At 44.9% G+C, this 16278-nt stretch overlaps 1 protein-coding gene across 5 annotated transcripts in view; it reads left to right on the forward strand.

The window, feature by feature from the left end:
* IMPG2 (interphotoreceptor matrix proteoglycan 2) overlaps positions 1 to 16278 on the forward strand; it is a 94690-nt gene that overhangs the window by 30989 nt on the left and 47423 nt on the right. For all 5 annotated transcript variants that reach the window (XM_073306870.2, XM_073306886.2, XM_073306880.2 and 2 more), the window contains exons 4-5: positions 15316 to 15347; positions 15450 to 15473. In XM_073306870.2, the coding sequence (XP_073162971.1) occupies positions 15316 to 15347; positions 15450 to 15473 (56 nt within the window). The remainder of the gene's footprint in view (positions 1 to 15315; positions 15348 to 15449; positions 15474 to 16278) is intronic.

A 16278-nucleotide genomic window follows, 5' to 3' on the forward strand; every position in this document is an offset into this window, starting at 1 on the left:
ACTAGACATGTCCTTCCAGTCTGATAGCAAACCATTAATAACTACTCTTTGAGTACATTTTTTCAACCAGTTGTGCACCCATAGTAGTTTCATGTAGTTTACATTTTCCTAGTTTACTTATGAGACTGTCATTGGGGATTGTCAAAATCCTTTCTAAAATCAAGATATAACATGTCTGCTGCTTCCTCTCGATCTACAGGGCCTACAACCTTGTCAAAGAAGGAAATTAGGTTGTTTTTGACAAATCCATGCTATCTATTACTTATCACCTGTTTCTCCTTTAGGTACTTACAGGTTGATTGTTTAAATTTTTTTCCAGTGTCTTTCCAGGAATCGAAGTTAGGCTGACTGGTCTATAATTCCCTGGCCCCCTTTGTTCCCCTTTTTAAAGATAGGTACTATGACTGCTCTTCTCCAGTTCTCTGGTACCGCACTTGTCTTCCATGAGTTCTCAAAGATAATCACTAATGGTTCTGAGATTGCTTTAGTTAGTTCCTTAAGTATCTGAGGGCAGTTTCCATCAGGCCATGACAACTTGAAAGCATCTAACTTACTGAATTTCATCTTGTTGATTTCAGACCAATTCTCCAGTTTATCAAGGTCATTTTAAATTCCAATCCTGCCCTCCAAAGTGCTTGCAATCCCACTCAACTTGGTCTCATCTGCAACTTTTATAAGCATATTCTTAAAAATTCAAGCTTTATCCAGAGATTGTGATGAACATTTTGGATAGATAAACTCTGTTTTTTATGTAAAACAGAGGTTTAAGTCCCACTTTGAGTTCAGAATATAATGCAAATGTAACTGGCATTGCAATAGCTCCATCTTAATATTTATTTGTGGGCACAGTTTTCAAATGTAGATGTGTGTAACATGGTGTGCTAGCCTCGTAAAACAGGCAACAGGCCTGGCACAATCTTCCTACAGATTTCGTTCCCGGAAGATGGCATTCTGGGATTTGTAGTTTCAGGGAGTCAGGTAACTGTAGGAAGGCATGCCAGGAAAGGAGGCAGGACTGTATAAGTTTGAGGGAGACATGTGAACAGACCCAAGAGGCAGTAAGGAAAACAAGGAATCCCAGACTGGGAAGAGTTGTTTATCTGGTAAAGGACTCCTTCTGTGAGCCTCTGGACCACAAGGTGAAGGCTTAAACTTGTTGAAAGGGCTGTTCATTTTGTTGGTTTTTGGCTTCCCTTACCCCCAGAAGTGACAGCTTTGTTGGTTTGGTCAGAGGGTTAAACTACCCTGACAATGAGGGAAACTGAGGAGGCAGTTGGTGAAGTAAGCAACATGCCAAAGGATGCTTTAATAGGGTGACCGAGTCCCCATTAGCATGCTAAAATAGACACTTAGACATGTTAAATGTACATTTATGTTGCCTAAATTCTGAACTGAGTGTTCAAACGTAGGATTTAGTATCCCATGAAGGTGATATCTAACAGCTTTTCTTTTCTGACCCTCTCCCAAACATTAATGAATTTATTTTCACAACCCTGGCGAGAGTCAGGGAAGTACTATTCTCTCTCCTTCAGTGCTGCCATCTTCCTAGATAAACAACTCAACTCCAACTCAATTGAATCTCTTGCCAGCAATCCCAGCCACCTTTCACTTACTCCTCAAACCCTCCCCTTCTCCTGCCTCCATATCTCTCTGTGCACAGGATCTTGGTGATTTCTTTATTTAAAAAAAACAAAACAAAAAAGTGACCTTCCATTCCCCTCCTACAACTCTCTCCTTCTCCACTGTCACAGATTCTTGTCTGCGCTCCTTCACTAACTCCTCTGCTTGCTCCAGTTACCCTCTCCCATCCCCTCTTCTGGTCTCCCTTACTCCTTTACTCATTCGTATCCCCTCCCTTATTAAACGTCTCTCCTCTGGCTCTTTCCCATCACAATATAAGCATGCTTTAATCTTTCCCATCTTAAAAAACCCACCCTTGACCTCACTTGCCTTTCCAACTACCACCCCCATCCCTCCTCCCTTTTGTCTTTAAGGTCATTGAACATGCAATCTGGGATTGCTGCCTGAAATTCCTCTTCTCCATTTCCATTCTTAGACCCTTTCCAATCTGGCTTCCATCCCTGGCACTCCACTGAAACAGCTCTTGCTAAGGTATCTAATGACCTCTTCTGAGCTTGGGCTGGGATGCATACTCCATCCTCGTTCTCCTTGACCAGTCAGCTGCATTTGACACAGTTAACCATACTCTTTTTCTTGAAATCTTGTCCTCTGTTAGCTTCCATGACTCTGTCCTCTCCACGTTTCCCTCCCACTTCTCTAATTGCTCCTTCAGCGTGTCCTCTAGAGGATCCTCCTCATCTGCCCTGCAACTTTCTGTGGGGGTTCCACAGGGCTCTGTCCTTGGTCCCCTTCTCTTCTGCCTCTACCCCTTATCTCTGGGCAATCTCATCTGCAAGCACAAATTCAACTACCATCTCTATGCTGATGACTCACAGATCTACCTTCGTACTCCATATCTGTCTCCTTCTGCCCAAACTACAATCTTGGCCTATATCTCTAGCATCTCCTTGTGGATGTCTAGCCATGAGCTCAAGCTCAACATGGCTAAAACAGTGTTCCTAATCCGTCTCCCAAGCCCTGCCCCCACCCACCTCTTCTCTAGATCACTTGTGGACACTACCACCATCCTACCTGTCACTCAGGTCCTGGGCGTCATCTTCAACTCGGACCTCTTTCTAGGTTCCAGCATCCAGACTGTCTAAATCTTGCCGATTCTTTGTGCATAACATCTCTAAGATATGGCCTTTCCTGGCTCTATCATCTCACATCTTGGTTACTGCAAATTCCTTCTCTCTGGCCTTGACAAATGCCATCTTGCCCTGCTTCTATCCATTCACAGTGCTGCTGCAAAGATCATTTCCCTAGCCGATCGCTTTGACCATGTCACCCCTCTTGCTGCATCCCTTCACTGGCTCCCCCTTCGCTAATGCATGAAATATAAGCTTCTTCATTTAAGCTGTCTTCATTTTCAAGGCCCTTTACAGCCTATCTCCACCCTAGCTATCATCTCTCATTGACTCTCAAAATGTCAACTCATGCCTCCAATTGGCCAGTGATGTCAGCCTCCATTGCCCACTTGTTAAAATTTTAAAACAAGCACCTTTGTGCTTTCTCCCAGGCTGCCCTTCCTGGTTAGAAGGAGCACCCCATAAACATCTGAAAAGCTACTTTCCTGCAAATCTATCTTTACAACTCTCCTTTGTCAGGTTGCCTACAACAACATTGACAGTGGTAAGACTGATAGTGTGCTGATACCACTCCCTATTATGCTGAATGTTTCCTCTTGCTGTCTGGTTCAGCTCAGTATCTCTGTCTGTCTCTTGTCTTATTCTTAGATTGCAAGCTCCTTGGGGCAGGAACTGTGTTTTTATTCTGTTTATACAGCATATAGCACCATGGGTTTTTCTTCAAGTGCTTGCTCATGTCCATTCTATTGTAGGTGTGTCATAAAGATAAAGGGAGGGGTAAACATGTTTAAATCCCTCCTGGTCAGAGGAAAAACCCTTTCACCTGTAAAGGGTTAAGAAGCTAAAGATAACCTCGCTGGCACCTGACCAAAATGACCAATGAGGAGACAAGATACTTTCAAAGCTGGAGGAGGGGGAAACAAAGGGTTCTCTCTGTCTGTGTGTTGCTTTTGCCGGGACCAGAGCAGGAATGCAGGTCAGAACTCCTGTAAAAAGTCAGTAAGTAATCTAGCTAGATATGTGTTAGATTCTGTTTTGTTTAAATGGCTGATAAAATAAGTTGTGTTGAATGTAATGTAGATTCCTGTTTTTGTGTCTTTTTGTAACTTAAGGTTTTGCCTAGAGGGATTCTCTGTTATGAATCTGATTACCCTGTAAGGTATTTACCATCCTGATTTTACAGAGGTGATTCTTTTACTTTTTCTTCAATTAAAATTCTTCTTTTAAGAACCTGATTGCTTTTTCCTTGTTCTTAAGATCCAAGGGTTTGGGTCTGTGTTCACCTATGCAAATTGGTGAGGATTTTTATCAAGCCTTCCCCAGGAAAGGGGGTGTAGGGGTTGGGGGAATTTTGGGGGGAAAGACGTTTCCAAGTGGGATCTTTCCCTGTTATACTTGTTAGACGCTTGGTGGTGGCAGCAATAAAGTGCAGGGACAAAAGATAAAATAGTTTGTACCTTGGGGAAGTTTTAACCTAAACTGGTCAAAATAAGCTTAGGGGGTTTTTCATGCAGGTCCCCACATCTGTACCCTAGAGTTCAGAGTGGGGAAGGAACCTTGACAAGGTGTGTGTGCTCGCCACATGCACCAGTGCCAGAAGTTTTTCCCTTAGTGATATTCATAGGGGACCGACTCTGCCACCCTCTGGAGTGGCACCCGTATGGCGCAGTATGAGGGGTGCTGCTGGGCCCCCCCCACCCACAGTTCCTTCTTACCGCCAGTGATGATGCTGTAACATCTCCTTGCCTCAGCAAGCTTTCTCCTCTCAATTGCTTGTTGGGAACTTTGTTGTATATAGTCATTGAAAAGTTAATAGTTTTAGTTCCCTTTTAGTGTAGTTTAATGTTAGTTGTAGTCCCGGGTGGGACTTAGCCTAGGCATGCCCTAGTCCCTGGGCTTCAAACCCTGTGACTGTTGCAGAAAACCTATGCCAGTCAATGACCCCCACAGTAGCTGTTTGAGGTGCTCGGGGGAAATCCACCTCAGCGACAAGTGTCACATTTGTACAAGTTTTAAACCTCAGACCGAAAAGGAGCAGGATATTCGCCTCCAAGCGTTCCTTATGGAGTCCGCTCCTAGCACTGTGGCCTCGGTGTAGAGCGCGCCACCGGCGCCGACTGTGGACTGGCACTGATCCCCCTCCCCGGTACTGTCTAGAAAGCAAAGAAAGACTGGGAGGGGACGTTCTCCTGCGTCCCGTAAAGGGAAGGAGAGGGCCGGAGGAGAGCAAAGACCCACAAGGGGCAGCGCTTCACCTCTGGATGGAGGTCGGGCCCAATCTCCCGCTGAGCGGGCTAGCCCACTCCAGGACCCACCATGGGAAGCAGCAGAGGCATTCGGCACCTGGCAATACGGTCCACACCAGAGGCCTTTCAGGCTGCAAAGAACATTTTGTCCCTACATTTTGTCCATGCTGGCCACGGAGGTGCCCAGCTCCAGGGGAAAACCTGCTTTGGGACCCTTCCAATGGTCCCCATCAGTGCAGCACCACTCTTCACTGCAGGGAGTGTCCCACCAGCGCTCGCCTGCACAGAGCCACCACACCCTGGACAGGGCTCGGCCCACCTGTCAGAGTCTTTGGCGTCAGTCCCCGGACTCTGGGCAGCACTCCGCAGGCTGGGGGGAGATGATTGCCAGTGGAATGGCACAGACCCGCAGAGGTGTGGAACCTGTCCCCCCGCCTTGGTGCCAGGAACACCCAAGGCACTCTCCTGATGTCTGGCGCTGCTCTGGCGGTTCAACCTGCCGGTCCAGAGAGCCCTGTTACTGGTCGCCGGTACGGTTCACCACGGGCGTGCTGACGATCCCCAGTGTGGCAGACTATTTGCTCCTGTTCCAACGTGACAGACAGCTCGCTAAGTGTCAGGCATAGAGCACTGGATTACTGTTGCTGATCCGCCAAACACCACTATCAGTCACTGGGATTGCGGTGCCGAGCGTCACTGCTCTCATGGAAATCTTCAGCGGAGCTCCAGGGTCAGCACCGACAGCATTGTCCTGGTCCTGAACATGGACCTTCCTCCAATAGCGAGGAAGAGTCCCTACCAGTGGGTCAGGGCCACCCGTCAGAGTCACCGTTTTTCCCCGCAGCACCTCCTGGTGCAGTGTGGCCTCAGGGCCTGTGGCCTGCCCCCAGCTCCTCTGTTAAATGCCCTGGGGTTTCTACAGCCTTCACAGGGGCATGGGTCGGTCTCAGGGGAATCAGACAAGCGGGTTGGCGATGGTCTCCTGCCTGCCTCCCCCCCCCCCCCCGACACAGATGTAACCCTAGAGAGGACTCCACTGGGTACCCGGCTGCAGTGGAGTTACCCATGCAGGAGACGACATAGGTGGCAGAACCACCGGCACCCGCCTCCTCTTCATGCTCGCCTGATGAGTGGATTATGGGGCCCTCTCACCCAGTGCCTCAGGATGACACCCAGGCTCATCAAGAGCTCTTAAAAAGTGTTGCCTCAACCTGGGGCTTGAAGCCGAGGAGTTGGTGGAACCCCAAGACTCCCTCTTCGACGTGCTGAGTTTGGCAGCCCCTGCCAGGGTGGCATTGCCCATGCACGAGGGAGTGGTAAAAAGACTCTGTGGCAGAAGCCTTCATCACTGCCCCCCATTTCCAGAGGGCAAATACTATGTCCTGGTAAAGGGGTACAAATATTTGTATGTTCATCCTGCCCCAAGCTCTCCAGTTGTGCCCACAGTCAATGAATGTGACAGACAGGGCCAACCCCAAAACACATAAATACAAAGAGGCTCGATCTCTTTGGAAGAAAAGTTTATTCGACTTCCAGCCTCCAACTGCGAGTGGCCAATCTCCAGGCCTTACTTGGCTGCTATGATTTTAACATCTGGAAGTCTTTGGCCAAGTTCTCGGACTTGCTGCCAGAGGAACCCAGGAAGGAATTCCTGGCTATTCTCGAGGAGGGCAAAGTGGTGACAAGGACAGCCCTTCAAGCATCCTCAGATGCAGCAGACTCTGCAGCCTGAACCATGGCCTCAGCCATCTCCATGAGGCAGGCATCCTGGTTACAGTCATCGGCCCTTTCAATGGAGGTTCAGCAGTCCATCCAGGACCTTCCGTTTGATGGCCTGGCATTGTTCTCTGAGCAAACAGACACAAAACTACATGGTCTGAAAGACCCAAGGCAACCCTGCGCACCCTTGGCCTGTACACCCCAGGGCTGGCTAGGAAGCGGTTCAAGCTGCAACAGAGCCAGAGGTTTGGAAGTCATCCTTGGTTGCAGCCCTACCATAAGAAGGGCAAGACCTAAAAGTGCCGGCAAGGCCACCAGCCAGCATCCTCCACTCAGTCGAGCTACACATGTAGCCAACAGGGTGGTAAGCAGGCGTTTTGAGGGAATGCTTGAGGGTGACCTTCCAGCCTGTGTCCTGGATCCTGCTTCACGGCTTTTCTCCAACTGCCTGGCCCCTTTCCTCCCTGCCTGGGCCTCCATAACGTCGGACCGATGGGTCCTCAGCACTGTGGCTTGGTATACCCTTCAATTTATTTCTGTCCCCCCTTTCCTACCCTCCTCCCCATCCCTCTTCAGGGACCCCTCTCACGAGAGCCTACTCACTCAGGAGGTGCAGGGCCTTCTGCAGGTGGGAGCTGTGGAGGAAGTCCCCCAAAATTTCAGGTGCAAGGGTTTTACTCCTGTTGTTTTTTTTAATCCCACAGGCCAAGGGGGGTCTAAGACCCACCCTGGACCTGCAAGACCTCAACAAATATCTCAAGAAGCTGAAATTTTGCATGATCTCCCTGGTCTCCGTCATCCCTTGGATCCGGAGAGACTGGTACGCCACCCTTGATTTGAAGGACAAATATTTCCATGTATCGATATCCACGGACACGGACGTTTCCTGCGCTTCATGGTGGGGACCACCCACTACCAATTTCCAGTGCTCCCTTTTGGCCTGGTAACAGCCCCGAGGGTGCTTACCAAGTGCATGTCGGTAGTGGCGGCTTACCTCAGACATCACGGTATCCAAATTTACCCATACCTCGATGACTGGCTCATCAAAGGCGGCTCCAGGACCCAAGTCCAGCGCAGTATCAATGTGCTACAAGTCACATGCCATGCTCTGGGCCTGTTGATAAACGAGCAAAAATCAGCGTTAATCCTGGTCCAAAGAATTGAGTTTATCAGAGCGGGACTCGACTCTACCCGAGCCAGGGCATTTCTACCGCAGGACAGGTTCAGGACAGTGTCAGATCTCATTGCCAGCACACCCACTCACCACAGCCTTAGGCAAAACAAACATCTGACTGACACACTATAATTAACTAATTTATGTACAAATTAAATTATATCAGATTTCAGATCAAATGTAGCTTCTATGTCATCTTCTGTATTTTTGGTTATTCTCTGAGTGGATAAGTAATATATCCAAGTGAGGTATGTGCATCCAAACCCTTTGAAATTAGAGGTATAGATTCTCTAAAGTCCTTGGTACTGATAATATACATTAAAATAAATATATAGCAGTTGTGTTAACTATAGCTTCTAAATTATAAAAAATGTTGAATCATAGGGTTTAAGGCCAGAAGGGACCCTCCAGATCATCTAGTCTGACCTTCTGTATATCACAGGCCCCCGATACCACCCAGTACCCCCATACTAAACTGGATATGTGGGTTGACTAAACTAAACACATTCAGTCAGTCTTATCTGGACAGAATTAGATTAATGTGGGATCAGGAAGGAATTCCTCAAGCCCCTCAGTGTTTATTGGCAGGGAGCATGTTTTTTCCACTGCTCCTCTCTGTAGCATTGCATAGGGATCATCTGTTAGGATCAGGCAGGTCTATCCCACATAACTGATTTGCTGCAGAAATTGGTGGAACTTGGTCCATGTGGTCAATGTCTTTTGTGCTTCTGTGTATGTGATTTATACTTTATTATTGCTGTAATCTTTGTGTTCATCTTAAACTACGGGTTTCTTTTACTTGCATTATATTACATTGTATAAGATTAATTGCAGTTGGTAAGAGAGGAAGGTGTTGGAGCAAGGGAGCTAAAATCCAGTCCATGCTTCAAAAGGAATGGTGTAATAACATGATGTGAGCATCTTTTCATCAGGTTAACCTAGAAAATATAAATTACATTTGCCAAAAATAATCCCACTGGGTGAAAGTCACCCTCTGTTACCCTGATGTTACTATTACTACTTGTGTAGTACTGCACCACTTGGGTAACGCTTTAGGTATTCAAAGGGCTGTATGGACATTAACTACTTAATCCTCACAACATCCCAGTGAAGTAGGTAGATATATGGTGTTATCTCCATTTTGGAAATGGAGACATCTAGGCAGAGAGGTGAAGTGACTTGCCAAAGGCTACACAGCCAGCCAAGAGAAAGGCCAAAATTAGAGCCCGAGAACCCCTAAAGCCGAGTGAAATTTGGAATTTTTGTCCTGCAGGAGAGTCTGATATTTCAATATTTGTTTTCATCCCAAATAGAGCTGAAAATTGGAGATATATGTTCTTTGCAGAGCTAAATAGTCTAAAAAATTTGATTCAGAAATGTTGCAATATTTTGTTTCAATGTATTCAGCTGAAAGAAACCATTGACATTCTGAAATAGGTAGCTTGGTCAGAAGGGAGTCTGCATCACACGATGGGAGATGTAGTCCTACCGGGAGCCCAGTCCACAGGAGAGAATGGGAGCCAGAATTAAAACTGCCATGAGGCAATGTGTACAATAGGAAATGCAGTTGAATATTGAACTGACTCGAAATGCTTAGGTTAGTTCAACAAAATGAAATACTCTGATTTGGGCTGAACTGACCCAAAGCAAAATATTTTTTTAAATTTTTTCGTGACAGAAAATCAAAATTTGGGGGTAAAATTGAAACTTTCCCGGGGGGGGGGGAGGGAAAGGAGTGGATTTCAATTTTGTGGAAAAATGCGTTTTTATCAACAAATCATTCTGACAGAAAATTCCCAACTAGCTCTACGCCCAACTCTGTGCTTGTTCCTCATTAAAATTGGGCTTTATTAGGTTTTCTTCTGATAATGGGCATGCCTTTTTAATTGACTGGGAGCCCAGTACTGCAGTCTTCATTGAGGCAAAACTCTTGAAGTCAAATCAGGTAAATGCTGCAGAACTGGTCCTTAGAATTGTAAGATGCTCATTATTTTATACACCAGGGTGGGCAAACTTTTTGGCCTGAGGGCCACATCTGGGAATAGAAATTGTATGGCTGGCCATGAATGCTCACAAAATTGGGATTGAGGTGCAGGAGGGGTTGAGGGCTCTGGTTGTGGGTGCAGTTTCTGGGGTGGGGCCAAAAATGAGGAGTTCAGGGTGTGAGAGGGGGCTCCAGGCTGGGGTGGGGGAGTGAGGTGTGTGTTGGGGGGGGGGGAGTGACAGCTCCAGCTGGGGGTGCGGGCTCTGGGATGAGGCTGGGGATGAGGAGTTTGGGGTCTAGAAGCATGCTCCAGGCTGGGACCAAGGGGTTCAGAGGGCGGGAGAGGGATCAGGGCTGGGGCAGGGGGTTGGGGTGCGTGAAGGGGTGCAGGCTCCAGCTGGGGGTGTGGGCTCTGGGGTGGGGCTGGGGATGAGGGTTTGGGGTGCAGGACGGTGCTCTGGGCTGGGATTGATGGATTTGGGGAGCAGAAGGGGGATCAGGGCTGTGGTAAATGAGGAATGGGGAGAGGCTCAGGGTTGTAGGCTCCCGGTGGCACTTACCTCAAATGGCTCCTGGAAGCAGCAGCATGTCCCTTCTGCGTGCTAACCCGTCCACAGGCAACACCACCGGAGGGGGCCATTGGAGCGCGCAGGAGCCGGGGAGGGGCATGCCACTGCTTCCAGGAGCCATGTGGGGCGGCCCCCGACCCTGCTCCCCGGCTGGAGCGGGGCAAGCCCCAGACCCCGCTCCTCAGTGGGAGGTCGAGGGCTGGCTGAAAATGGCTGGTGAGCCGGATCCGGCCCACAAGCCATAGTTTGCCCACCCCTGTTATATACTGTAAAACCTGTATGAAGAGATCACTCTTCTTTGTCAATCTCTGTTTTAAAAGACTACCCCTCCCCAAAGTATTCTCTACATCCTAAGTGTTCTGCTTGCCCTTAAGTCGACAATAATCTCTGTTAAACAACCAACTTTTCTAGGCCCTTTGTGACGCTTTACTTTCTGGACATAATGTGTGGACCTCCAAAGTGACTCTGTAAAGTAATGCACTTGAACTTTTCATGGGTCTTTAGGAGCTGAAGGATGGGCCATGTATCATTTAGAGGGTCATTTCTTCTTAGGATTTACAATCAAATCTCAGATTTTATCTATCTCCTTAATGTCGCACGGTATCAATGATCTCCACTCAGGCAATATATAGGCTCTTTTTTTTTTTTTTGGTAGATGTGCTAGAAATGTAGTAATAAACTCCATGAGTAGAACTTATTTTGAAATTTATGTATAATGAATATATTCATTCATTGACTGGGTTAATCTATTATTTTTACAGTAACCATCCACAGCATATTGCAGCCTAATTTAAGGCCATCAATCTACAATCCTAACTCAGGCAAACCTCTCACTAAAGCTAATGGAGGGTTTGCCCGAATAAGGACTGCAAGATCTAATCCTAAATAATTATTTAATGCCTGTATTCCATAATAAAAAATGTGGATATGCAGATGTCTTTGTAATGACACGATGATAGTCTCATATGTATTACTGTGGGTCTCCTAACCAAGGGTGGATCAAGGGATAATCTAGCTGCTCCATATTGAGACTCCAGTTTAAAGCCAATCATGCAGTATTAGGCTCCACAAGTTTGCTACAAAATTGAATGAGAGGTTGATGGTTTTAAATTGCATTTTAAAATGTAAACATGAAGATAGGCTATGGCAGTGTATGCTTCTAATTTTAGATTTTGACATTAATGAGCCGTGAGTGATGATTATATTTTGTAAGGAAGCAAAGATTTTTGAAATGGCTAGCCCAGGAAAACTACTGAGAGATTACTATTAAAAAGTCATCATTTGCCAGTAGTTACTACACAGTGGTGTCTGGTATGCTGCAGTTATTTACTGTTCTAAATTTAGAAAACATACATAGTGACTTAAACAGCATGTTAGCTGCATAATTGGGTTGGGTGTTGACCATGCTGGCAGTGGTTTTCTGAAATGCTTTGCCTTGTTAGCATGTGTTGATCCTGCTGGGAAAGAGTTAAGTGGGTTCTGCTGACTCACTGAGATGGGGCTTGTTTTCCCACCTGGATATAAGGGGAGTGTGAGTGGCTTTCTAGAGAAATTTCTAGAGAAAAGGAGCAAGGATATAGGATGGGGCTGGGCAGTCTCTCTATGCCAGTGGTTTTCAACCTTTTCATTTGCAGACCCCTAAAAATTTTCAAGTGGAAGTGTGGACCCCTTTGGAAATCTTAGACCTAAGCTGTGGACCCTCAGAGGTCTGCAGACCACAGGTTGAAAACCACTGTTCTATGGTAATGACAATCTTTTGTGGACCCCTTAGACTATAGACCGCGGTTGAAAAACACTGCTCTAAGCAGCTAAGTTTTGGGCTTGCACTAAACTTCATTATCTTATTCCTAAATTTTTTGTTCATAAAGCCATATCACAGGAAAGGGTTGAGTTTTTGACTCTATGCAATATGTTTTAGAGCAGTTTGGGAAAGCCACCTGCTCACAGTCCTGTATTAGAAAGTGTGTGTGTGTGCGTGCATAATCTGCCCTATCCAGAGTGACAGCATATAGTGCATGTGCCATCAAATCAAAATACAGCTGGTAGGTGTTATTTTAAGCCTGCTGGCCTTGACCAGGCCAGCTGTTCAAGTGATCTAAAGAGAGAAGCATTTTGGTAAAATACATTTTTGCAATACAGCATTCATGTGTCACGTTATAATAACCGATTAAATCAGAGAATGGGGAGAGGGATTATTAATAGGCTACTGAAAATGATTTGTTCTGTGAATTTATGAAATATTAATGTTCAGAGTCTTCTTATCTGATCTGAGACCATCTCCCCACATCACAGTGTGCGCAAATGGTCCCTGTAGGAATGGGAAGTTAGCATTAGTTATGTAGGTGTGATGGGGAGGCATGTGTGCAGAGTATAAGCTGTCCTTGCTAGCAGCTGCTGTGCTTCTTCTGTGTACTACTTCCTGACTGTACACCTGCCATTCCAGGGTGCTACCAAAGGTACAGGAAGTGAAGGTGGGAGCTGTGACCCTGCTTCTCCCTTGGCACTAGCTCAAAGAATTAAAGGAATGGTCCCATTCGAGGGCTTCTGAACCCTAGGAAGAAGTGGAGGAGGAGAGCAAAATAGCTGCAATGGCCTAGTGCAGCTTGACTTTTTAAACAGCTAGCTAACCCTTCTCTAACTTAGCTGTTTCTAGAGATGTCACTTCTTTGTGGCCGAACTATAGTTCTTCTTTTTCAAAACCTGGCTCTTTTTAAACACATGAAATGTACTGGATCAATACATAGTGACATTAGTAAAAACGCAATTTTCTTTGCACAAGGTTCCTAATGTGCTGCACCACCAGCAGAATGGCAAGTTCTGCATCTTTAAAATGTTCTCTGTACCTTTAAAATACTACTAATGTTCATGTTTGCATGGCAGAAGGTGGCAAAGATACTTTAAAAGATGCCATAAACATAATTTAAATACAAAAAATGGCTCAGGCTGTGAAACAAACTGACAAAGACCAGAAAAGATTTGGTCTGCCCTACTATTTTTTTAAATAAGTAATTTAGTAAAAAGATCCTACAAATGTAAAGCTAACACCTAGAAAATGGTATTTCTGGTATGCAACATGTTACTCGGTACCATGTTAAGCTCTGCTTATTCGGGATAGAGCTAGGACTGGATTGCTTAGAGTTGGGATTGGATCTGTTCTGGATAGTCATGCTGTAGCATTGGTGAAGCCATATTAAGTCCATTGCTGGGAAACCTCAGTCCTTTGCGTGGAAGGTGCACAGTATTTTGTTTGGATGCTATATCATTTTTATTTGTAATAAATGTACTTTATTGTATTTCATATTTTAATACTTCCATTGCCCCTGCAGTGATGCTGCCATTCATTAATATTCCATTAGAATCAATAGAACATCATCATTATTGATGTGAGCATGGCTGAAACCAAATACAATTTGCTAGACATTTCTAAACACGAAATAAGACACAGTCCCCCTCCTAAAAGACAAATCAAAAAATGACCCCACACTAAGTAAAATGGCCATGGTGGTAGTTGGCCATGTTCGGTAATACATATGAATAATAAAATGAGCTATTTTTTATCATATAAAATCTCCAAGTACTCACAACCTACCTATTATCAAACTAGAAAACCCTTGCACATCCTAGTACATTGTACAGTGTAACCTGCACTGAGTACCATCTCCTCTAGGCCAGCCCTTTCTCCTAAGGAACCATCTTAGAGTCCCTAAGGTTTCTAGTATGTTTTTTTTTTTTTTTTAACCTGAAGTTAGATCGGCTTGTACTAGGCTACCTATTTTTGTTGGTCTCTTGGATGGTTGCTTAAGACAGGTTTCATGCTATCCTAAGACTGCACAGTAAAGAATATCATAGTTTTTTAACTGAAAAGTGTAATTGTTCATATTTACACTGATAATGAAAGAGGAATCTCCACATTTCTAGGTGATGCTCTCATGTAGATAATTACATTATTATCTGCCCAGCTAAATACCATAGCAAGACGGTCCACTGGGATACAGCATTGCTCCAAAACTGCTGTCTGGTGGTGCTTGTGTGGACTTCTACATGGACAGCTTGTCCTACCACGCTGCTATGTGAGGGTCCCTCCATGCTAGCAGCATGGTTTGCTCTCCATTTCTACAAACCTGCAGAGTTGAGCGAGGAGACTCCTGTGACTATATCATAGAAGTGAATGTTGCTAATGCCATGTTGTTTTCCACTCAAAAATCTGAAGAATACTCAGGGGAGCTGCTTGTGGGGTGCAGATACTCCCTTGCTTCCAATATGATATAAGTAGAAGATTCCTCCCCCCGCCCCATCGGTCACTCATACGAACCAGCTAAGAATTTCAATCTAATCAGTACCAAGTGAATTTAACCTTTAGTTGTGTTTAAAAGACACATGCATTTTTGAATTCACAAACTCAGCAGAGTTAACGCTTATTTCCTGAGATGTGAGAGTGAAAAGGAAAAGGTTAATTAGAACCCGCATCTGATCTCTAGCATGGACTCTGTAGGATAGTGGAGATTGAATCTAATGTGTGTTTTTTGGATTCACTTTTGTCGTATTCTCTGTGTGTGTGTGTGTGTATATGTATGTACATAATAAATCTCAAAGATTGTTGAAAAGATACCAGTCAAAAGTGCCTAGTAATTTGGGGTCCTTGAGACCCCTTAAAAGGTCCTGATTTTCAGAAAACGCTGAGCATCTATCTGAAAATCAATGCCCTTCAAGGTGATTCAAGTTGAGCATCCAAAATCACTATTCACTCTCGAAAATTTTGGCCAGTTTATTTTCATCAGTTGCTTTAATAATAAATATACTACTTTCTGCCTATGTTATCAATGTTAAAATATTTCTGGGAGAAAAATTTTGGATATTAATTAAATTCCATTTTAATTCTCCCCTCAACTTACTTGGAATATTCTTATCTTTTCAGAAACTCTCCTATATGAAAGAAGAAATGGATGGGTGAGTATTTACACTGCCCTATACTTTATACTGTAAGGTAACAGCTATAAAGCTGAGTCGTGACATTTTGTAAATCTTTCTCTCGTTCTGGTTTCTCGCCAGCGCCTGCAGTGATTGGTCCTGTGGGTAAGTCATTTTTACTTTTTAAAGCTTGTGGCCAGACCCTGCTTAATTTAGTTTACACATTGCAGATTTTGTTTTTAGTCTTAAGTGATAAATGATGAAATTCACCCTGGTGCAGAGGACTCAGGACTTAAGTAGTGTGGAGATCGCTTGTGCAAGCAACAGGCAGAGTGTCCCAGCATGGTTGGCATGTTCAGAGCATCTCAGCCTGCCTAGTAAAGCACCTGTATTTTTGCCTCACTGAGCACAATACTGTACTTAGTTGTGTCCAGCCAGGCAAATACACAATCTTTACCGGAGCGGTGAAGAGATTAGTGCAGGATCTGAACTGGGGAAAGAGCCATGTCACTGTGGCCTGTGTTTGTAGCGGAGTACTCTGGGCTGTGACCCAGCAAGTTTGTACTTGGTGAGCCCTTCATGCCTGGAGACTTGAAACTCTAGAGATGGCTCTGGGCACCCTTGAAAATTGGACCCATTAATGTTCTGTTTGTTAATATTTTTATATATGTTTAAAATGCCATAAGAGGTGTACTCTAAACATGTTATCACAGGGAAATTAGCTGCACAGCTCCTGTTGATTTTAATAGGGAGATCTCTCACTTAAAACTCTGTGTAATGCTAATGAAATTTTTATGGTAAATATAAATAGTGCACCTGCTGGGGAAATGAGTCACTGAAAAGACTTTTTAAAAAACAAAGGTAATTGTTCTCATAACGACAGCATATAACCACAGTATCACATATAAAAACGTAATAACACAGAGGTGAAGAAAATGGCAGGACTTAAACTAAAAACAAAAGTCTCTAC

This window comes from Lepidochelys kempii, chromosome 1 (assembly GCF_965140285.1).
Source record: "Lepidochelys kempii isolate rLepKem1 chromosome 1, rLepKem1.hap1, whole genome shotgun sequence".
Taxonomy (NCBI): domain Eukaryota; kingdom Metazoa; phylum Chordata; order Testudines; family Cheloniidae; genus Lepidochelys; species Lepidochelys kempii.